The sequence below is a fragment of the Eubalaena glacialis genome, chromosome 9, assembly GCF_028564815.1.
Source record: "Eubalaena glacialis isolate mEubGla1 chromosome 9, mEubGla1.1.hap2.+ XY, whole genome shotgun sequence".
In the NCBI taxonomy this organism is placed as follows: Eukaryota; Metazoa; Chordata; class Mammalia; order Artiodactyla; family Balaenidae; genus Eubalaena; species Eubalaena glacialis.
The window spans coordinates 32,808,759-32,832,639 of NC_083724.1; the positions used below are offsets into that span (position 1 = coordinate 32,808,759).

Here is a 23,881-nt window from a genome sequence, read left to right on the forward strand (position 1 = left end):
TGCCCAACCAACCCACAAAATCATAAGAAATAATAAACTGTTATTGTAAGCCACTTAGTTTTAGTGTAGTTTGTTACACAGCAGTAGATAACTGAAGCGACCCTGATTTTACAGATCTTATAGTCTAGTGGAAAAAATAGACAAGTAAGCCAGTAATAACAGTGAAAGGTGATGATCCTCATAATAAGGAAGTACAGGAAAGCTATGGGAGCATATAGCAGGAAAACAAAGCCTTGTTTAGTGGGAAGGCATGGCTGTACAGAGGAAGGAGCATTCACTCTGAGAGCTGAAAAATAAAAGGTACTTTTTGTCCATATAGATAAAAGGATTGTTATATGCAAAGGTCCCAAGCTAAGAAAGAACTTGAGGAAATACAACAGGGCTGTCACATCATGAGAGTCTGGTTAATGAAGGGAAGAAAAGAGAAACAGAGGAAATAAAGAGCAAATAAATAATAAAATGGCTGACTTAAGTGCTGACATCATTACCTTAAATGTAAATGGTCTAAATACGTGAATCAAAAGAGCCCACAGTCCATAGGTTAGCACTGAATAACAAGGCAATACACCTACCATTTGGTTTTCTGGGATCTGTTCTCTGCAAGTCTGGGGAGAGATGCTGCTCCTTCTGGGGGGCTCTGCTTGGAGACCCTCTGCCTGGAGACCGTCTACAGGCTTTCCGCTCAGGGCCCTGGGCCTTGTCGCTGCAGGGAGGCTGTTTGCTGGGCGCCCAGCTCTGCCTGCGGGGTTCAGCCTGGGTGTTGGGCAGACAGGGAGGAGCTTGGGGTCTGCAGGAATCTGGGCTCAGCCTTCCCTTCTGCTGTTCTGCCTCTCTTCGCCTATTTTCTTCTTCTCGCTTCCTGGGAGCAAAGCCAAAGGGGAAGAGGAAAAAATTAAGAGCGTTCGTTACCTGTTCAAGTGTTCCTGAGTGAGATTTGAACTTTAAAAGGAGCTACCACAACACAGGGGGGATTTGGAAATTCAGAATTTTCACAATTTCACAATTTCCTGTCTTTTATCCAGGTCTTATAGCTCAAAGGATGATGGAGGCAGAAAGACTCTTATAGATCAACCTGTGCCCAGTTGAGACACACATGATATGGAACTTTTTGGTGAGACATAAGAGGATCCCAAAGTGTGTGTGCCCCAAGTGTGTGTGATCCCTGGAACTACCTGTAACTACACCCCTTTTCTCCTATTCCAGAAAGCACATCAGAATGCAACTGAGAATGATAGTCAGAGGGATAACCCTTAATCTTCCCTATTTATTAAAAAGACCACTGGTAAACCTTAATGATTACATGAAAAAATTACAAAGCACCTCACAAGTGATTATAACACACCTGTGAGGTGTGTTATAATCTCGTAACACTGCCATCGAGAGCTCTTAGCTTATGGGTCAAACCCACTCAACTTGCAGATGAGGCCCAGAAGGTACGGTGATTTTCAAGAAGTCATACACAAGTAGCTGGTGGCTAAGCTGGAACCTTTGGGTAGCAACAGAATAGAGAGGGGAGGCCAGGACTAGAAATGAGTGGCCGGGTGAGACAGATGGGCCGAGGTAGCGCAGGTCCAGAAAGGGGCCAGGTGCTTAAGGACGAAGTGGCTGAGTTAAGGATAGGATTTGTTTGACTGATGTCATTAATTTGTAGGGATATCCAAGGGAAAAAAAAGAGGATGAAAAAGAACATTTTCTGCACCTCTCCTGTGCTGGGCACTGATGATACAGTGATGAGGACCACAGAGTTCGGCCCTCCCTTGAAGAACCTTCTACCCAGAGCAGAACAGCTAGGACAACAAAGGCTTAACATATGATGGAAGAAATGTTATAATAATGTGCTTGCACAGAGGAAGTAGTGATTAATTTTGTGGAGGAACCTGGAAGAAGGTCCCAACTGTTGATTCTCAAAGATGTGTAGGAGTTTGCCAGGCAGGTAGGTGGGAATGAGGATGTTAGTCTGAGGGAGCAGTCTGGGCAAAGGAGAGAGTATGGAAAAACTGGGTCTGTTTTGCTTCTTCTGACCTTTAAATAATGCTTGCTATAAACAGCAGGCACCCAATACATATTTGCTGCTCAGGAAGAGAATTTGGTTGCCATTTAAAGGTGCAGTTTAAAGTAGAATAATTAGAGGTATAGTGAAGAGAACCCTGTACTGGGAAGTATAAGAATTCTTCTGGTCCTGCCTCTGCCAGTAACCACAAAAAGACCTTGAATAAGTCACTTTCCTGCCGAAGACTCAGTTTCCCCAGGTCTAACACTCACATGATGGCTAATAATCCTGAATTGATTTAACGGTCTGTTTGGAATGTCTTTATAAAATCGGGGCTGTGTTATGTAATGAGATGGAGAGATTTCTTTTATCGGAGTAGCTGGTATCAGGGTCCCTCTTAGTGGGGGACCTTGTTTAGACAAATACCTCAGTAAGCTTGGGGACAGGATTGAGGGCTGGTAGAAGGTGAGACCCTCAGGGCCTAGGTGGTGACTGGCTTGGGGCTCCAGAAAAGAGGCCTGCTCTGTCAGGACACAAAGAATTTGTTTGTAGCTCCCGACAGGGAGGGAAGAGATGAAAGAACAAGAGAGAAGGGAGGGGGAAGAAAGAGAAGGTGAAAGACTGGGTACTGCGTGGAGCAAGGGCCGGGCAGAGAATCGTCCAGGTGAGGGGACAGAAAAGGACTTTAGATCTGTGATCCGCACACCTTAATGAATGGACTCTCCTGAGATCTTACTAAAACCTAGGTTCTGATTTACTGGGGCTGGGGTGGGGCTCAAGAGTCTGCATTTCTACCAAGCACCCAGGTCATACAGGTGCTACTGGTCCTCTGGCCACACCCCGAGTAGCAAAGCTTAAGAGACTAGGAAAGTCTCGTGTGGCCTGTTAACTATGCCATTAGAGGATATACAATGTGAGTCTCCTCAATGACACCAGCTTCTCGGAAGGCCTCCCATGCTCATACATGCTTTTTTATAGGCAACCTGACAAGTTGTAGGGCTACAGTCCCAGAAATGGGACCAAGAGCTGAGGCAGAGACCCCAAGCCCCCAAGAAGTCATAGAATTCAGATTTCCACAGACTGTGCAATCTGAAGCAAAGCTTATTTATATCTCAAGGAACAGGAAAGTCCCAGATGACAGATATCTGAGTCACACTTTAATATAAAGCCTTCTCAACTTAACTCCCCACCACCTTTTAAAAAAAAATATTTATTTATTTTGGCTGTGCCGGGTCTTAGTTGTGGCACACGGGATCTTCATTGCAGCATGCGGGCTTCTTAGTTGTGGCAATGTGGACTTCTCAGCTGCAGCAGGCGGGCTCTGAGTTGCGGTGTGCATGCGGGATCTAGTTCTCCAACCAGGGATCGAACCCTGGCCCCCTGTATTGGGAGTACAGAGTCTTAACCACTGGACCACCAGGGAAGTCCCTTAACTCCCCTTCTGAAGGTCTTTCATCCTGTGTGGTGAAGCCCCTGATCTGGGGTCCAAGCTTGCCTCTCTGATAGGTTCCCACTGAGTGCAATCCCAGAGAAAGTGGTCAGATGGGTCGTGCTGACTCCTGTATAGCTCGAATGTTCTCATTTGACTCTGGCCTTGTTACAGGCTTTGCCAAATGCTGACACTTGTGTGCACTGCGTTGCAGTCGACAGGCGAGCTGGACAGCCTGTCATCTTCAGTGCCTGGGATTCATATGGATGCTAGCAAGTGCCATTTCAATGTGATCTGTCTGTGAGAAGGCTGCTTTTCAGAAGAAGGTGGAAGCATCTGGGTGGCTGAGGTGCTGCTAATTGATCTAATAGCTGTGCTCCTGGCAGGCAGAGGGAGAGCTGCTCTTTTTACTAGCACTGATGAACAGAAGTGCTTTAAGAGAATATATTGGTCCTTCAGACAGACAGGCGTGTGGGGTTGCCTGGCTTGGCATTTGCACGGATATCATTGCCATCAAAAGAGGCTTTGAGGTGATAACCTAGACTTTGTTATTTGAGCAGTCATTTCTCCTTCTTTTAGGACACCAAACCCCTTTCCTTTTCAATTCCAAGAAGCCACTGTGCAATCAGCCCCTGGGCAAACCTTGTCACTGAAGACCTTTCTGGGCCTCCCACAAGGGCAGTCACAGGACAAACAGGGGATCTAGCCTTTTAGAGTGATCAAGATGGCCAGTAGGTAAGGGAGCTCTGCCTTCTGAAGACTTTCCTGGAGGGGGAGGTTTGCAAGGGGTTATTTTTTCATTTCGGTGGAACTCAGTAAGCAGATTCGGGAGAAAGAATGTAATCATGAGAATATATAATTACACACTCAGCTGATGAATAGAAGTAAATTAATGTTTTTTAAAAATGGATGCATTTTGCATTAAAAAAATCTTCCAGGTGGCACACAGCCCACAAATGTGCAGATCTCCAGAGCTGTGGTTCTTGATGTAAAAGTAGTGATCACTGAGGAAAAGGGATTAGAACTGGGAATTATGCATAAGCTGCATCCTATTTTATCTGTACTGCTGCCTTGAAACAAAAAGCAACCACACACACACACACACACACACACACACACACACACACACACAGAGGATACAGCTCCTCAGAAAAGAATATGATCCCGTGTGTGTTTGTGTGTTTCCCTGGGGGAAAAGGTCCAGAACCACTGCTCACAATGTAAGAACTTGAAGGAATCTCACTTTAATGAGGGCAATGCACTTATTTGGCAGATAAGGAAACTGAGGCAGAGAGCTTAGTGACTTATCCAAGGTTACGTGCTAACAACTTTCTATACACAGAGCTGAGCTGGAATTCAGCAGCTTTACTTCTTCCTGTAAAATTCATCTCACAAATCATTTTTTAAAATTTTACTCAGTCTTCTTCTATCATTTAAAAAAGTGAATTGGGTCATATGAAGAAAGTGGTAAGACTACATTAAAGTAACCATTAACAGCATTTCAAGCTAGCTTCTAGCATAGCTTTTAGTCCTGAACCCTTAGACTCAATAACTGTCCTAAAATTTAAGTGTTTTTTCTCCAACTAATTTATTACAGAATGTCAAAGATCTTTAATCTTCATGGTAGGCCATGCTGTACACTTGACCTATTTTTGTAAAGTTTAGCAAACAAATACAAGAAAAAGAACCAATGTTATTCTACTTTACATGAAAATTTAAAGAGAAAAAAAATCCTGTCCATGACACAGCAAGTAATATTTTAGCAGGAAATTTATTAAGATAGCAGAATCTTAATGTATAAACTAGTCCCACATTTTCCTCCCCCCTTTTTTTTTTCTATTATCTTAAGGGAAATCAGCCAGACAACAGCTTTTGATGGGCTACCAATTAGTCTGGTTTGTACTGTCTCTTCTAGAGCAATTTTTGCAGCTCCCCAGAGGCTCACAGTATAAAAATGTAAGAAAGCCAACTGGGGATCAGATCTTTGACAACCTCTGCTTTGGGTCCTATGCACCACAGGGTAAAGAGGGTCTCCAAAGGATGGGCTGGAGGAACGGGGCTGTTTCACCCAGGGAAGAAAAGACCCAAGGCATACATTGCTGGTGCAAATCTCTGAAGGGCTGTTGTGGGTCAGAGATATACCCTGGAGCCCTCCCAAGCCAGATCTAAGACTCAAGAATGGGGACTTCTGCAAATGAGAAGCCTAGATAACCACTGCAAAAAAAAAGGCCAGTAAGAAACCAAGTGATCAAAAGATTGCTTGATGTGCAGAGAACCAGATCAAAGGCAGTAACTTCAAAGACTTGAATGCTCCATGGCTTCAGCATCTCAGCACTGAATGCGTCTGTTTGCACAATACGGCACAGACCTGCCTCTGGGCCTGGAAAGTTTAAGTCCTGGAAGTTGATGGATTTTTTTCCCTACCCCACTATGTGGCTTCCACAGAGAGTTTTAGTTGTCAATTTTTAACAAGAAGAAATTAATTCTGTCAGACACTGCAGAAATAAAGCAGGCTCATTCTCATTCATGAGTATTCAAGTTGCCATTGCCATGAATATAGGACTAAGAGAGGTTTGAGAGATGTGATTAAAATGGTTTCCACAGAAAAGGGAGGTTAAGTTAGTGTGTCCTGCTGTTGTACCGCTTTAACCCAGCTTTGCCCTAGTGCCATTCTTGTTCATCGTCCTGGTGTAGGCTTGGGGCCAACTAGTTTTCTTAACTTTCTCAAGGATTTAGGAGGATACTGGTATGCTCTGCTATGTTGCTTGGAGAATAATAAGAAGATTTTTATTGAACTATGTTGCAGAACTGATTCTGGTGGCTTAGTACCACTCTCTTAACAATCACTGGAAATGACACGGCACAACTGAAAAAGCATTGAGTTAGGACAAAAGCAGACTTGGGGGCCTGGTGACTTTTTCCACCAACAATTACATGTTGCATGTAAGTCGGGAAAAAGAAGCACGGTTGTTCCATGCTGGCCTGTCAGATGGTGCTGGCATCTGGAGAGAGCCTCTAGCATAAGCATGGCTGGAGGGCTGATTCCCCTGAACCAAGCAATGGTAGGAGCCCTGGCTTTGGGTAAGACTGAGATTCATGTGTCCCTTACTAGCTGTGTGATTTCAGGCAAGTTAATCTCTCTGCGTTATTTTCCCCTGCATGAAATGGGTTTAAGGATAGCTGCCCTGTCTACTTCATTGGGTTTTGTACAAATTTAATGTACAAGAATTCTGTAAGCTATAAAGTACTACATTAATATAAGTAATCATTATTACTTTTATTAACAGGTAAAGCTGTTAAGCTGCAACTGCATCTGGTTAGAAGTGAAGAAACCTGGGTGTGGCACGAGTGCCTTGCCATCTAAGAGCTACAGGGCTGGGCCTGTTGATATTTTCAGAAAATGCTCATTGTTGAAACCACACAAATCCTTTTTCTGTAGAAGCCATTTTAACCACACCTCTCAAGCCTCTCTTAGGTCTTGTATTCATGGCAAATAGCAACTTGAATGCTCATGGAGTGGGAAAGAGCCTGCTTATTGCTACAATGTCTGATAGAATTAATTTCTTGGCAAAACTGGGCAAATACAACTCTCTGGAGAAGCCACATAGTGGGGTCTAATGTTCAAGTATATGCAGTGATAAACCTTTTTGCTCTTAGGTTTCTTTTTAAAATCATAAACCTGTCAAATGGTAATTTGCTCATGATAAATATGGAGGGAGCTGGAAAACCAAATGCACAAATACAAGTGCCAGTGTGTGTTATGAGGATAAATGGTACATAAATGTGTTTGCTGCCTGAGTAAGGCAAACAAGTTACAGTGATTGGTCCACTTACAGAGATTGAAGGAGACCTCAGAGAGGACCTGGTCCAACCCTTCCATTTGACAGAGGGGGAAACTAAGGCCCAGAATGATGAACGACTTAGGTAAAGTCTTAGACCCACTGTAGGAGCAGTTACTGAACACATATTAAATGCTTGCTATATATCAAGGGCTCTAAGGCACTAGAAGTATGGAGGTACATAATATAATCCCTGCTCTCCAGGAATTGACAACCTAGTGGGGAATCAGACCCATACTTCCTGCAGATAGTGAGTTCTAGATGTGATGCATGCTGAAATAGAGATATCTACCCAGAGCTAAGGGACGATGTGGGAGACTAATTAAACTAGAAGAGAAAAAAAGGCTACATAGAAATAATGTCAAAATGAGAAAGGAGGGATGTGAGAAAAGGTTATTTCAGGCAGATGGGAGGGCACAGCTCTCATAGAATCTTTGACTCTGAAGAGATCTGAGAGACCAGCTCTTCATATACTTTTAAAAATTCCTTATATATTATCCTGGAGAGATGACAATTCAGTTTCTGCTGGAACATTTCCAGTGAGAGGAAACTGATTACCTCACCAGACAGAAAAGGTTTAGCTCTAACCTTTTCAGGTGGTATTGCATTGTATGTGGGGGTCTGTCAGATTCTATCTCTTCATTGTCGCTGAAAAACAGGCTTAGTAATATTTGGTCTTTGACTTCCTCTCGAGGGAATAAGAAAATGTCACGCATTTTAGGACCTTTGACTTACAGACTGTTAGAGCTGGGAGGAACCTCAGATATCATTCAGTGTGATTTAAAAAAAAATTCTTTCTATGATTCACGAACCCTCTTACAGAATGTAATAAAAATCCAAAGATCCTCTCCGCCACCACCAAATGCTCACGTGCTCATGATACTGCCTACAGTTTCAGGGCACTCATGGAGCCCCAAAGCTTGTCCTGGACTAAGAAATCTTTTCATTTGACTGATGAGAAGCTGAGGCTCAGGGAAGTGGGAAGGTATGGAGTAGAACCATGGAAGTGGTTCCCCATGGATCAGACCACTGGATGAGCAGAAGACTCAGACCTATGGGTCAACCCTGAAGAAAGGCACTGACAAACTGAGCATGTCTGGGGAGCTGGCTGCAAGGGGATCTACTACAAAGTGAGAAGGAGAGCTGGGGTACGAGTGCGAGTATCACGAGCACCTTCTTTCATTATCTGGAAGTTGGTTTATAGAAAAGGATTTAGACTTTTCTCTTTTGCTTCAAGGGGCGGCTCAAGATCAAAAGGGAGAAAAGAACTTCTGCCAGACAGAACTGCCCACTAATGAAATGTGCTGCTTGAGAGGCACAGAACTTGTCACTTGACTTTTTGAGGACACAGCACAACTTCCCATGCGAGGGACTTTGGCATTACAAGAGTTTGAAGTGGGTGACCCAAACTGGACTTGATTATGTAACTCTAAGAGTCATACTCAGTCTCATACACTAGCCAGAAGGAAGCTCAGGTCTCCCGAAAGCGTGGTGGTAAGTGAGGAAGTGGCGAAAGTTCAGGATGGCTGAGGCCTCAAGTGTGAGGGGTGGCAGGGTGGGACTAATGGAGAGAAATGAGACTTGGAGATATAAGCGGAAGTCAAATGTTGAAGGGTCTGATGTAGTATCACGGATGGTATTCAAGAATGATGGCCTCCATAGAGCAGTGGGACAGAAGAACCGAAGCAAAGGACATTTCAGAAGGAGGAATTAGCAGAATCAGCGGCGGCAGCACTAGTAGGGAAATCAGGAGGCCAGGGGAGACAGGTTGTGGAGATGAGTTGTAGATTTCACACAGTGAGCCTGAAGTGACAGTGACAACAGGACATGCAAATGGAAATGTCCAATGATCTGACATACTGGCAAGTAACAAGTGGAAATGCCCGGTAGGCAACGGATGATTCGGGATTAGAGTTCCAGGAGCTCAAGATGTGAGAGAGATGAAAGGGTTATCTACAGAGATGAAGTAATTTAAGTTTTCAGAGTAGATATGTTTTCAATGAAAAAAGTACAGCATGAATAGAAGTCTAAGGAGTTAGCCTGCAGTGCTGACCTCAGTGTGGAAATGGTATAATTAAGAAGATGTGAGAAGGGAGAGTTCAGGGACTTAGAGGAGATCTGAGATTAGAGAGTGAAATAAAAACCCGGGAAAAAGGAAGCTTCAAGGAATAAGAGTGATCAGCATAAACACAGTCTTATTTTCATGTGCATTCAACTCTGTGCTTTGGCAGGTAAACTACAGTAACGTGCATTTTGGCAACCTCATAGGAGGTGCAGTATGGGTTGTAAAGTGCTTTTAAATGGATTATAGGTATTTCCTAAATAGTATTTTCTAAAAAAAATGACTTAGAAAATATGACTAAAACTTCTCTCTCTCCCAATTTCTCTACCAGTAAAATAGTAATCCCTTTAAGTTTAATCAGTTTCTTCGACATCCTTACTTTAAGGAAGGTGATTTCTGCCATCGTAACGTGAGAAATAGGGAAAGGTACGTTGAGGCAACATGATGTGCCTGGGCCAATGAGGCAGCAGCAGCAAAGACTGAATTTAACATTCTGATGTCTGTTTCTTAAAACCAAATCTAAAACCAAAATTAAACACTGACTCAGATTTTCAGAAATAACTTTTGAGAAATAAAATTAATACAACTTAAATCAGTTACTTCTCCATTTAAATATTTCTCTTGGAGACCTATGCTACAATGTCTGTAGGAGGTGATGGTTAGGAAGTGTAAGAAACTTGTTCACTCCCAATAATGAGGACCAATAAAGGAAAGACTGTGACTGAGAAAAAGTACACGAAATTTTCAGTTTTGGTAATTTCAATGATTATCACAGTAAGCACAGCTACCATTTAAAAGTGTTTTTAAAAATCAATTTCAGAAACTAAGAATTAAGAACGAAGAGGGCCTATCTTTCACAACACTGAAACTAATCAGGATAACAACTAAAAGGGTAGAAGGTGGGGGTTAGACTAGAAAGATGTCTCCTAAATCTCCTTGTCGGTTCAAACCCTCTGGGCTTGGAGTTACAAAAGGCCATGTTAGGGAAAAAACACTGCAAACGACTACTCTTTTTAAGCATGGCATTATGTGAAACCCCTTCCTCCGTATAGCTCTCCTGATAAATGTATTTTCAGTTCCCAGCGTACACTGACTTGGAACTCTTGGCCCCAGGCATACAGCCTCTGGGCAGCATCACTGGCAAAGGAGAGGAAGAGGAGGCTGAGGTCACTAACAATGAAGACAGGAGTTTCCACTGAGCTGGAGGGTGCCTAAAATCAGCTAGTCTAATTTGTCATGTTTTACAGATAGAGAAACTGAGGCCCAGAGAGAGAAATGCTGTGTTCAGTTCATCTTAAGTAAATATCAGATGCTGGATTTGAACCCAGGTCTCCTTTTCACTTAACCACAATCCTTCTATTCCACTGGAAAGGGAGTTTGGGGGGGAGGAGAACTCTGGGGCCCCTCTCTCCAGTAACAAAGTAGAATGTGTTTGGATCAATACACTCCTTTTTGGGAACATGCAAAGTCAGCCATGGTAGCTTTGTAGAGTCCCACCTCATATTCAGGTAGATATGACTTCAAATTCGGAAAGTGGATTCTCACATATTAAACTTGAGTTTATAGAAACATCAGTAGTCGGAAATACAATATTCCTTCCCTTGCAGAGAATGTTTACTTGCAACTCAGGATAATTTGTCACATGTATTACCCACTTACAGTTGTCACTCACATGCAGAGAACTTTTATGAGAAGGCTGCAGAAGAGGCACGTAGAGGCTTTAGGTTAATACTGGATTCTTTGGTAAAAGTGAAAAGAGCCTTGTTATGAGAAGAGTGCAAAATAATACTTCCCAAGATATCAACTATTTCAGTAGCTTCAGAGTCGCAGAAAATGATGTGTTTCTGTCAATCTTGTCTTGAAGATTGACAAGATGGTTAGCATTCCAGCTCATAGTGGTATTCAACTTCTTACTAACATAGTTTATCTTGCCTTTTATTATTATTTTTAACTGTTATTTATTACACTTATGCTTCCTCCTTGTGGGCAAGATATGGTAGGATTCAAGAATTGGAAGGACTCAAGATTTGGAAACATTCAGGAAGTTATCCCTCAAGAGTCTGCCTGTCATCCGTATCTTTCTCATCAGAGGTTTCGGTATTATACCTGCTAACGCAACACTCTCTTGCTATTTAAAATACCCAAAACAAGTATCAAAGAAAAGGAAAACCAAGGCATAATCTAGAATCAATTACTTATGGTAAAATAATCACAATGTATAATAGGCAAAAATGACTATTTTGCATATTATATATCATTATCCAAAAAAGTATGAGGTCCTCGAAGCAAGTACTATTTTTTCCTTAGGCTCAAGCCAAGAGTTTTGTATGTGTAGTAAGAATTCAATCAATATTTCTTGAATAAATTACATTACTTAGTACAGATTTGTTAAGGAATAGGTGGGGGAAAGCAAGTTATTTATGCAAGTTGGTTGCTTCAATCAAATCAAAACTAGACTTAGTCTAGCGAAAGTAGGCTAGATATTGGCATGAGCTTCTTTTGGAAAGGTAGGAAAGGTGAGAGGACCAGTTATCCCTTCGTAGCTTACTGCAGGTAGCACCCCTATCCCCTAACTCCTTGCCATGGGTGGGTGTGACGGTGATTTGTTCCAGAGTAAGAAGGTCAAGGACTAACCTAGAGGAACAGCCACCAAGTAGAGATTAGGCCGTTATCCTTCCTGTTAGCCTCAGTCCTCTGAAGGGCTGGTGAGCAGAAGGGGGAAGGTGACATGGGTACAAGGATCACAGTGATTTCAGATTCCCTCCTGATTCTCTCTCTTGGCCACTCCCACCACTGTGCCCCATTCCACGTTGACTCTGAGTTGTGAGAACACAGTCCCTAGATCTCATACTTACTTGGCAGCAGCATCTTTTCTCAACTGTTCATGCTTCATGAGGAGATTTTTCCGGTCTCGGAAAGCTTTTCTGACCTTGTACCCTTTGTAGACAGCCTGGATTTTGAAGGCAGCGATGTCCTGTATGGCTGCGATGGACAGGGCACCGTGCTCCAACATGAACTGGATCACTTCATGGCGCTCACCAAGCAAAGCGTAATCGAGGGGAGTGTACCTGAAGCAGGGAGATTTTTTTTTAAGTGTCAGAATGTAGTTCAGGGCACAGTTAAACTGGCAATATTACGCAGCAGAAGGAAAACTCATTCTAAGATGTGGAAATATTCCTCAGGCAAAGCTATCTTCTGTACTCCAGGACTGTTCCTTTCTTCCCTGATGCACACAAAACAAGGGTGAAGCTGGGGTCAGGTGCTTTGTGCTGCTGACCATGTCTATTCCTCAGTTTTGCTAACTTGCTCACAAATCAGAACACATGATCACTTTTCTTCTTCCCCATGTTCCAAGTAATTCCTTGCTCCTATCTGGAAAAAGCACTGCAAATAATATTCCGTGAGATTCATAAGTTTGAGCCCGTGATTACTGATAGTTAATGCTTATGAAATGAAAAATATACCTCCAAATGGAGAGATTTAGTCTATGATAAAGATGGCCCTTTAAATCACCACAGTAAGGATGGATTACTAAATAGAGTTGGGACAACTGGGCAACCATCTGGAAAAAACAAGATTCTTACATCACATTTCACTCCAAAATGGATGAAGCAAAGATCTAAATATTAAAAAGAAAAAAAGAAATCATGAAAGTACTAGAAGAAATCATGGAAGATTTTTTTAAAATATTGGAGTGAAAAGTTTTTTCCAAAAAAAGATACAAAAAGTCAGAAACCTTAAGATTGATAAATCCAACTACATAAAAATAACAAATATTTATAAGGCAAAAACACCAATAACAAAGATAAAAGATAGTTCTTCAAACAGGAAATACTAGTGGCTCTTAACATATAAAAATATGTTCAACCTCACTCATTTAAGAGAAATACAATTTAAGACTAACATGAGTGAGCACTTTAATGATCAGCTTAGCAAAGATCAGAAAGTTTAATAACACACTCTGCTGGCGAGGGTGGAGGGAGACAGGCTCTCCATACGCTACCTTAATCTTTAGGGAGACACTTTGGCACGATATACAGGAATTATTCATGATCTGCCCTTGACATAGCCATTTCACTTAACAGGCATTTATCCTACAGATCTGCTCTCCTGTGTGAAATGCTGTATGTACGAGGATATTCATAGAAGCACAGAAACAACCTCAATTCCATCAACAGAGGACTGGCTAAATAAAGTACAGGCCATCCATGTAATAAAGTCGTCTGCATAATGCAGCCATTATTGTGGTATATGCATATATAAGGAACAATTTCCAGGATGACTTGTTCAATGAAGGAAAAGAGAAAAAAGTAAGAAACAGAGCAGTATTATGGTGTGCTCCACTGATATAAAAAGAACACATCCCTGTGTGCTTATCTATGTAAAATATATCTCTAGAAGTTTCCCAAGAAACTGGTGACAGTGATGCCTCTGGGGAGGAAGCTAGTTGTCTCAGAGATGGGGGTAAGTGGGACACTTAGTTTTACTAAATGCCCTTAAATTTTGTACAGTGTGCATACCTTTTTGATAAATATATTATTTAGAAAAGATGGGTATTAGTGTCATATAGTTACGTATTTGAATCTCAACTGACTACTTTCTAGATGTGTGATTTTAGGCAGATTACTTTAAAAAATATATCTTCTCTTGGGACTTCTCTGGTGGTACAGTGGTTAAGAATCTGCCTGTCAATGCAGGGGACATGGATTCGAGCCCTGGTCCGGGAAGATCCCACATGCTGCGGAGCAACTAAGCCCATGCGCCACAACTACTGAGCCTGCGCTCTAGAGCCCGCAAGCCACAACTACTGAAGCCCGCGCACCTACAGCCTGTGCTTCGCAACAAGAGAAGCCACTGCAATGAGAAGCCCGCTTACTGCAACAAAGAGTAGCCCCGATCGCTGCAACTAGAGAAAGCCCACGTGCAGCAATGAAGACCCAATGCAGCAAAAAAAGAAAAAAAAAAAAAATCTTCTCTACTTTTGGAAATATAAAACAAATTGGATAAATACACAGAAGAAAGTAAGTCATCTATACTTCCACACTCAGAATTAACCACTGTTAATATCTTTGCAAGTATGCTTTCCTTTTTTAAAGAAAAATGATTACTTTGTAAAAATGACATATAGTTTAAGAATTCAAACAATGCAGAAAGTACAAAAATTTGAAGTAAACACCCCAAATTCTACCATCCAACAATGGTAATGATGGTTGTCACTTCCTAACCAACTTACTTGGTGTTTCTAAGCTGCGCTTTTCCTAATCACAGACTTGGCATGAAGAGAGAATGAAATAACCAATGTGAGGAAGACAGCAGTGTGCCTGGCAAGAAGGAAGCAGTTCATAAAAGTCAGCTGTGATTGTTGATATTACAGGACATACACTGCAGCACAGCTGGTGATAGCACAGTCACTTATCACGAATATTATTTGCATAGGACTGAAACTAGTACTTATGACTACTGAAAAACCACCCGATCGGATCCCTCTGGGTGACTGTTGCTGAGTTAGTGGGTCAGAGGTGTTGGGAGGAAATAATCAGTTGATTGGTGAGGTGGAAAAATGATGATTATATGGATGCATGATTAGACACAGAAAATCATCCAATTATTATAGAAAAGAAACTTGCTCTTCAAAACTCACCTAACAGTCACAGTAAGATACAAAAGGAAGAGGTTTTCAGTAAAAGCAAAGGGTGATTTGATCACTTTAGTAAGGAAACTATAAATTCAGAAGGAAGTCCTAAATGCTAAAATTAAGGAACCCCCATTTTAGGACAGCTTGATCTGCCACTACTGTTCAGAAACCAGAAGACCATAAAGTAGAGGTGCCTATATAAACTTTAAAACATTATTTATACGTAAATAGCATTTTGTAAATTCAGAAGAACTTTTACAAATTTCACTATATAGTCTATCAATAAAATGCCTTTCAGGGGCTTCCCTGGTGGCACGGTGGCTAAGAATCGACCTGCTGATGCAGGGGACACAGGTTCGATCCCTGGTCTGGGAAGATCCCACATGCCGCGGAGCAACTAAGCCTGTGCGCCACAACTAGTGAGCCTGCGTGCCACAACTACTGAAGCCCGCGTGCCTAGAGCCCGTGCTCCGCAACAAGAGAAGCCACCACAATGAGAAGCCCGCTCACCGTAATGAAGAGTAGCCCCCGCTCGCTGCAACTAGAGAAAGCCCGTGTGTGGCAACAAAGACCCAACACAGCCAAAAAAAAAAGCCTTTCATGACTGTACTTTCCCCAATAGAAAAAAATCATCAGAGTCATAGAACCACACAAGAGTAGAGCTGAATTGAATTTTAGAGGTTTAGTTTAACACCTTCATTTCATAAATGAATAAACAGATTCAGAAAGATTAAGCAACTTACTGAAGGTTAAGTTACTAGTTACCTGCAAAATCTTGATGACTAAAATCACATGACTCTCTGTTCAGTAATCCTTCCATAATTTATCTATCAATTATTGAATATATATGTCTACTATAGAATGAAACTGCTTCTAAATCAACATGCAAATAACATATGTATTTTTACTAAGTTTGATCATTTTTTCTATAATTACTAATATATAGTGTCCTTCACATAGTATACAAACAGTATTATCAAAATATGGCTTATGAAAATGAGGCCCAAATTATGCATTTACTTACAAATATGACAAAAAGAAATGACATGGGCATAATATACCCTAAAGAATGCTGAACTGGAAGTCAGCAGACCTGTGTGACCCTGGGCATTCTCTTCACTTCTCTGAGCTTCTATTTCCTCATCTGTAAAAGGTGAAAGGAAGGGGAGAAGAAGAACTAGATCTCTCAGGCTGCTTGTGGATGGAAAGTTGCATTTCAAATATGTTAAATATTTTTATTACAAAAAAATTATATTTTTATTATGAGAAAATTCAAGCACAAACAAAAGAGAATAGCATAATAATGCTTTATATTCTCATTACCCAAATTTAATAATTAGCAAATCTTTTGCCGTATTTGCTTCATCTATCCCCTTCCTCTTTATTTTTGCTCAAGTATTTTAAAGCAAATTCCAGGGGAATTCCCTGGCGGACATGGTGCTTTCACTGCCAGATCCTGCAAGCCGAGCAGCGTGGCAAATAAATAAATAAATAAGCAAACAAACAAATAAATAAAGCAAATCCCAGAGCTCCTATCATTTAATCTCTCTGCATTTTAGATTCATCTATAAACAATGTGAACATAACCACAATGTCATTGTATTAACAAAATTAACAGGAATTCCTTAGTAAGATCTAATGCCCACTCTAAATACATGTTCTCCTGATTTTCTCAAAAATGTCTTTTTTTTTTTTTAACAATTGGTTTATTCAAATTACAATTCTCAGTCAATTTTTGATTCAGGGAGACACAATCCAAATATCTAGCAAGGTTTAAGATTGACATCTATACCTAGTGTTTAAGCAACTGACCATATTGTGATTATTACGATTGAATTTTTCTTCATCCCAGACTCAATTTAGAAACATTCTAGTAATGTGAATACTCCCATCTATGTCAGAGTATGGCTGTCAGATAGTTATTGACTGAAAATCAGCAGTAGTTGGCAAAAATTATGTCTATACAGTGCACATCAAGTGGTTTGTGTCAATGCATGTGAAGTAAAAATTAGCACTACATTGACGGTAACCAGTCAAGAAACAATGTAGATAAAGACAAGAGACAAGATTCAACTGGACTTGCCATGTGGGAATGGTCTGATGGAATGAGTAGAATGCCTAAACTGGAATGTCAATAAACATAAAAGGCAGTGCCAAGTCCCGACATTTGTACATCAAGGTGCATGGCTGATGAAACATTAAAGGAGACTGGGATATTGCCACTGTCTCTTTTTATCTGTAGACTGGCAAGTACACTTAGGAGGATCTTTCCTTTGGTCTTTTGGTCTGTAATTAACATATGTGTACTCCAGCAGGCAGTAAGCACCTTAATTCACATGTTTACTTAGGTCTGAAATTCAAGGGTTAGCATATAAATGGAAATTGAATTACAAAATATTACTTTTTTTAATTGTTTCCTAAAAAATAGCAGTCAAGCAGTAAACACTGTTATAGAATACATCCTTATCTTTCCCTTTTGTTTTTTCAGGGTTTCAAAGGGAGAAACCTTAAGCACCCTCACATATCTGTTTTAATGTCAAAACCTCAGGCTTGAGGATTTCACTTGGCTTTCCAGTTTCCTTAAATGTCCAAATGCCTAAATCTTCAAGTCTTTTTTTGTTTTGCAATTGTCATTTGACTATAATAGAGACAGTGAGTTCTTTATATAATTGTTACCAAGTCCAAGCTTGCTCTGCTCGCCGCACCGCAGGCCAATGAATCGGAGACGAGGTGTTGAGGCAAGGAATACTTTATTTGGAAAGCCGGCAGACCGAGAAGATGGCAGACTAGTGTCTCTGCAAAACCATCTTATCTGGGTCTGGATGCCAGTTTCTTTTACAGAATCAGAGAGGAAGAGGCAGTTAGGAAGTAAAATAAAAGGGCAACCAGTCTTGCAAAACATCTCCTGGAATGGCCAGCCTCGGTGAGGGCATGTGTTGGTTTCTTTTTTCTTGCAGCCATTCATAGGTGGGCAGCGTTCCCTGAGGCAGGCCATTATGTATGATTATAGTAACAAAAGGAATGAAAAGCAAAGGTTAAAGTCAAAGAAACAGATCCAATGTGGAGTCCGATTTAGCTCTTCCCTGTTACATATCACTCCCAAAGTAAGGCATACTAATCTGCTTTATCTAAGTCTGCACATGTTCTAAGAATTCCACGTAAGTTTCTAAGGCTGGTATGAAGCAGGGTGATGTTACTAGGAGCCTGAAAACACTGATTTGACAACTCAACAGTTATTTACTGAGCATCTACTTCATGAAAGGCACTGTGAGCAATACAGAGATGACCATGATCTTCAGGAGTTCTCCATTAATAGGGAAGACAGATTACATAAAATCATAATATAATGTGAAATGTGCCAAGTGCTGTAAAGATTCACAGTGTAGGGAGAACACAGTTTGGGACACATGAATGTGGGACAGAACAATCTTTTTAGACGAGACTGCATTTGAACAGGGGAATGACATGATTAACCATTATATTAGCGATATGATTTAGAAAGGCTACTTTGGAAGGTGACGAATTGAAGGAGGGAAAGATCAAAAGAAGGAAAACAAGTAAGGCACTGCGATAATCCTAGAAAGAGTCAAAGAGGGCAAGATCTAGACAATGGTGCTGGTAATGAAGTGGAGAGGACAGTGTGAACCAAGGAGGGGTGCTGAGTCTGAAATAGAGATTGAGAACTCACCAGCACCCAAGTGAGTGCGGAAGCCTCGGTGGTTGGTCAGGTCGCCAAAGGAGATAGGCTGAGAGAAGAGATCCAGTCCTTGAAGACTGTTTATATTTAAAAAATAAAAAATGGAACAGAAGCCAAAGAAATGGAGAAGGCGCATGATTAGAAGAGAATTGGGGGACTTCCCTGGTCGTGCAGTGGTTAAGAATCCATCTGCCAATGCAGGGGACACAGGTTCAAGCCCTGGTCCGGGAAGATCCCACATGCTGTGGAGCAACTAAGCCCGTGTGCCACAACTACTGAAGCCCCTGTGCTCTGGGGCCCATGTGCCGCAACTACTGAAGCCCGCGCGCCTAGAGCCTGTGCTCTGCAACAAGAGAAGCCACCGCAATGAGAAGCCCGCGCACCGCAACAAAGAGTAGCCCCCACTCGCCACAACTAGAGAAAAGCCCACGCGCAGCAACGAAGACCCAAAGCAGCCAAAAAAAAAAAAAAAAAAATAATAATAATAAAAGAAGAGAACTGGAGAAATTCCTGGGCGTTCCAGTGATTAGGACTCTGTGCTTCTTTTTTTTAAAAAATTTTTATCACTATTTATTTATTTATTTATTTATGGCTGTGTTGGGTCTTCGTTTCTGTGCGAGGGCTTTCTCTAGTTGCGGCAAGTGGGCGCCACTCTTCATCGCGGTGCGCGGGCCTCTCACCATTGCTGCCTCTCTCGTTGCGGAGCACAGGCTCCAGATGCGCAGGCTCAGCAATTGTGGCTCACGGGCCTAGTCACTCCGTGGCATGTGGGATCTTCCCAGACCAGGGCTCGAACCCGTGTCCCCTGCATTGGCAGGCAGATTCCCAACCACTGTGCCACCAGGGAAGCCAAGGACTCTGTGCTTCTACTGCAGGGTTTGATCCTTGGTCGGGGATCCCGCAAACTGTGAGGCACGGCCAAAATAAATAAATAAATAAAATAAAAGAAGAAAATATACTGTCACAGAAGCTTAGAGAAGATATAGGCTCAATAAGGTAAAGAAGAGGAGGCAATAGAAAGGAGATAAAGAAAGGCCAATGAGGGTGGGCAGAGAAGACATCATGAAGACATCATGTGATTTATCAACTAGGAATTTGTCAGTGACCATTCAGACACAGATTTCAGTCTAAATGTGATGATGAAGAAATGGAGGCAGGGAAGACAGTGTGAGGGAAGGCCAAGAAGACAAACTTCAGAAGAAAGAGAACTGGAAAATAACAGATGGAGGTATAACTAATGGGGAAAGGTTCTGAAAGAAGTGGGAAAGATGAAGGCCCCATGTTTCCTCCGAGACAGCACAGGCCTAGAGAAAGCCTCTTTCCTACAGAGTTTCCCATCTCCTGACAGAAAGAGCTGGTGGTGACCAAGAGTGCGGGGATGGTGTCACTGCAGGGCCATTTTAGTGACAGCACCCATGAACAATGAAAACTAAAGCACAGACTTGGGCTGGGGGCATTCAGGTATGGAAATCTGATTACCATCTTATTCGTTACCTACAAATTACTAGAATCTTCCTAGATCCAAGACCATCAAGAATCTCTCTTGCTTAGACTTCACACTATGTCTAGTCCCTTTTATTGGGCCTGGGTTCTTGGACAACAACTCCAGCCTAAATCTGTGGATCTCATATTATTCAAGAAATCTGTATTTAAATTAAAATCCCAAACTTTCATCTCAGTTTCTCCTTATTTTTTCATGCTGCATGGTGGCACCTCTGTCCACTAACTGATAGTATCCTCTTCATCAAGAGAAACTTCTTGAATATATAACACATTCCACTGGCCTAACCGAATTCCTAGTCCTGGTCAGTCAGGACTCCCCTGACTTGATGCTACTAGCCAAAAGCCAGAAGCCCTAATTTCTTCATCTGGAAAATGTGAGCTTGCCCTAGGTAATATCTAAAGTTCTGAATAGCTTTAAAATCCCATGATTCTAAATCAACACTGCATGGAACTTTTGTTCTTGTCTTCTGGTTCAGGATTTCTTAGTGTAGTGTTTCCTTATGAATATACTTATTATTTCTGAACCAATATCTAAACTTGAGATTTTTTAAATATGGCAGAAAGGATGTGAGATGAACAACAATATATTCCTTTTATCAATGGCTTACCTCTCTTCATTGTTTTCCATCTGATTAGGGAAAGCAGCAAAGTCTAGTAGTAATTTAATGGCATCAAGGTATCCATTGTTACAGGACCAGTGCAAAGCTGTCCTTCCCTACAAGCATAAAGAAAAATCAAGTACATCTGGTGTCAGTATTTTTGGACACATAGTTATTTATGCTGACTCAAATACATAAACACTTCTCTCAAATTGCTTAATTACAAAAAGAGAAAATATTAAGTATACAGTGAAGAAAATGGACTGTATCTTAACCAAATGATCAAAATTAATACTATGTTAAGAGGCATCACATGTCTCCAGAAGTGATACCCTGAGAAGAATTCAATATCACTTATGCAATATCCCAACCCAAAACGTAAAACTTGACTCTAATTATGATGAATCATTAGGCAAACTCAAATTGAGTGAAATTCTATAAAATAAATGGCCTGTATTCTTAAAACATTTCAATGTCATGAAAGATAAAAAAGGCTTGAAGCATTGCTAGAGATAAAAAGGAATACTTCATCGTGTTAAAGGAGTCAAAGAGGAAGCTATCACAATCCTAAATCTGTATGCACGTAATAGCACAGCTTCTAAATATACAGGATTAAAATTGACAAAATTGAAAGGGGAGATAGTCATATCCATAATCACAGTGGGAGATTTTAACCCATCTTTACAATAGTTGATAGAACAAATAGATAAAAAAGCAGTAAAGATATAGAAGGCATGAACAATACAATGTAAAATTTGAACTAAGTGATATGTATATAAAACATTGCATCGAACAATGACAAAATTAGTACCCTTTTCAAGTGTACATAGAACATTTACCAAAATCAACGATGTGTGGGGACATAAAGAAAGCCTCAAAAGCTTTTGAAAGATTAAAATAGTTCAGAGTATGTTATTTATCTACAGTAAAATTTAAGCTACAAATCAGTGCGGTAGGTAGAATAAGGAACTCCCTTGCAAAGATGTCTACATCCTAATCTCTGGAATCTGTAACTATGTCATATTAAATGGAAAGGGGGAATTAAGGTTGTAGATGGAATTAAGGTTACTAATCAGCTCACTCTGAGTTGGGGAGATTATCCTGGATTATCCAGGTGGGCCCAATATAACCGCAAGGGTCCTTATAAGTAAGTGACAGAGAGAGGCAGAAGGTGAATGTCAGAGTGATGTAGCGTGAGCGAGACTCAGCCAGTCACTGCTAGCTGTGAGGAATGCAGCCATAAGCCACAGAATGTGGGCAGCATCTAGAAGTTGGAAAAGTCAAGGAAGCAGATTCTCTCCTAGACCCTCCAAAGAGAATGAAGTCCTGCCAACACCTTGGTTTTTAGGACATTTTGGACTTCTGACTTCCAGAACAGTAAGATAATAAATTTGTGTTGTTCTAAGACACTAAAAGTTTCTGGTAATTTGTTATAGCAGCAATAGGAAACCAATATAATCAATAACAAAAAGATAATGAGAAAATGCCCAACTGCCTGGAAATTAAACAATACACTTCTAAATAATCTATGGGTCAAATAATAAATCAAAATGGAAATCAGAGAGTGTTTGAGTTGAATGATAGTGATCGTACAATTTATCCAAATTTGTAAGATGCAGCTAAAGCATGCTTAGAATAAGAAACATGCTTAAATACATATACTGAAAAAAAATATTGAAAAAAATCAATCATTTAAACTTTCATCAAAAGAATCTTTTAAAAAATATTAAATCAAATTGATGGAAGTAGATGGCAGGAAATAATAAAGATAAGAGTAAATACCAATGAAAGAGTGAAAAACATAAAATATAGAGAATAAAAAAAGACTGGAGTCCTTTGAAGACATGAATAAGTAAGACTGAAATTTTTTAAAAAAAGGAAAAGAGAAAACATGTATTACTAATGTATGGAATGAATAAGAGGAAATCATTACAGGTCTTACAGACATAAAATAGAAAAGAGAATGTTATGATGAACTCTATGTGAATACATTTGACACTTTTAATAAAATGGATAAATTTCTCAAAAAAATGCAACTTACCAAAGCTGAACGGAAAATGATTAGAAAATCTGAATTGTCTTTTAATTATTAATGAAGCTGAATCAGTTATTAACAACCTTTGCACAAAGAAAACCCCTAGACCAGATGACTTCAGCAGGGAATTCTTCCAAACATTTAAGGAAGAATTTAACACAATCTTACACAAATTCTTTAGGAGAATAAGAAAAGAGGGACTACTCCCTAACTCTTTTTATAAGGTCAATGTAACCTTGCTACCAAAACCTGACAATACAAGAAAGGAAAATTATAGGTCAATCTCTCTCATGAACATAAATGCAAAAATCTTATAATATTAGCAAACAAAAATCCATCAATACATATATTTCAAAAATATATCATAAGTAGGACAATGTAATCAATGTAATTCACCACATTAATAGCAAAGAGTAGAAAAAATAACATAATCATGTTGATAGATGCAGATACAGTATCTGATGAAAATTAAACAGCTAGTTGTGATTTAGAAGAACCCTTAGCAACCAAAAAGATAAGAGAACCTATAGCAAACATCATATTCAATGGTGAAATATTTAAAGCTTTCCCCTGAGAAGCCAGAATGACTTAAGGATGTCAGCTATCACCAGTGCTATTCAACATTGCATTGGCGGTCCTAGCTAGTTCAATAAGGCAAGACAAAGAAATGAAAGTCATAAGAATTGGAAAGAAAGAAATAAAAATGTTATTGTTCACAGATAGCATGATTGTTTATTTGGATAGTCCAAAACAATACACATGAAAACTAACAGAAGTGGGAAGTAGCTTACATAAGTAATATAAGTAGTATACTACTTATGTATGAACTTGTAAAAAAAATGTAAAAGGTACAACAAAGTATAAAAGATGCATTTCTAATAACATTGGTATAGGGACCATATTTTACACATTTTTCATTATGTTACTTTCACATATAGTAACAATCTTGATAAATACTTATTCAATGAATTAATAGGGAATATATTTTCTGACTTGGAAAACATAATATGCTAGTATTTTTAAAGAGTTAAAGTAAGTAAACTAGCAAAATATGTCAATATTGGCTAAATTGAGAGAAATCAACACACTGCT

The 23,881-nt window shown here is 40.3% G+C and overlaps 1 protein-coding gene across 4 annotated transcripts in view; it reads right to left on the bottom strand.

Annotated features, from left to right (window-relative positions):
* Positions 1 to 23,881, bottom strand: part of INVS (inversin) — a 145,029-nt gene that overhangs the window by 29,044 nt on the left and 92,104 nt on the right. For all 4 annotated transcript variants that reach the window (XM_061200181.1, XM_061200179.1, XM_061200180.1 and 1 more), the window contains exons 11-13: positions 20,764 to 20,870; positions 12,176 to 12,388; positions 573 to 859 (exon numbers count right to left, since the gene is read on the bottom strand). In XM_061200181.1, the coding sequence (XP_061056164.1) occupies positions 573 to 859; positions 12,176 to 12,388; positions 20,764 to 20,870 (607 nt within the window). The remainder of the gene's footprint in view (positions 1 to 572; positions 860 to 12,175; positions 12,389 to 20,763; positions 20,871 to 23,881) is intronic.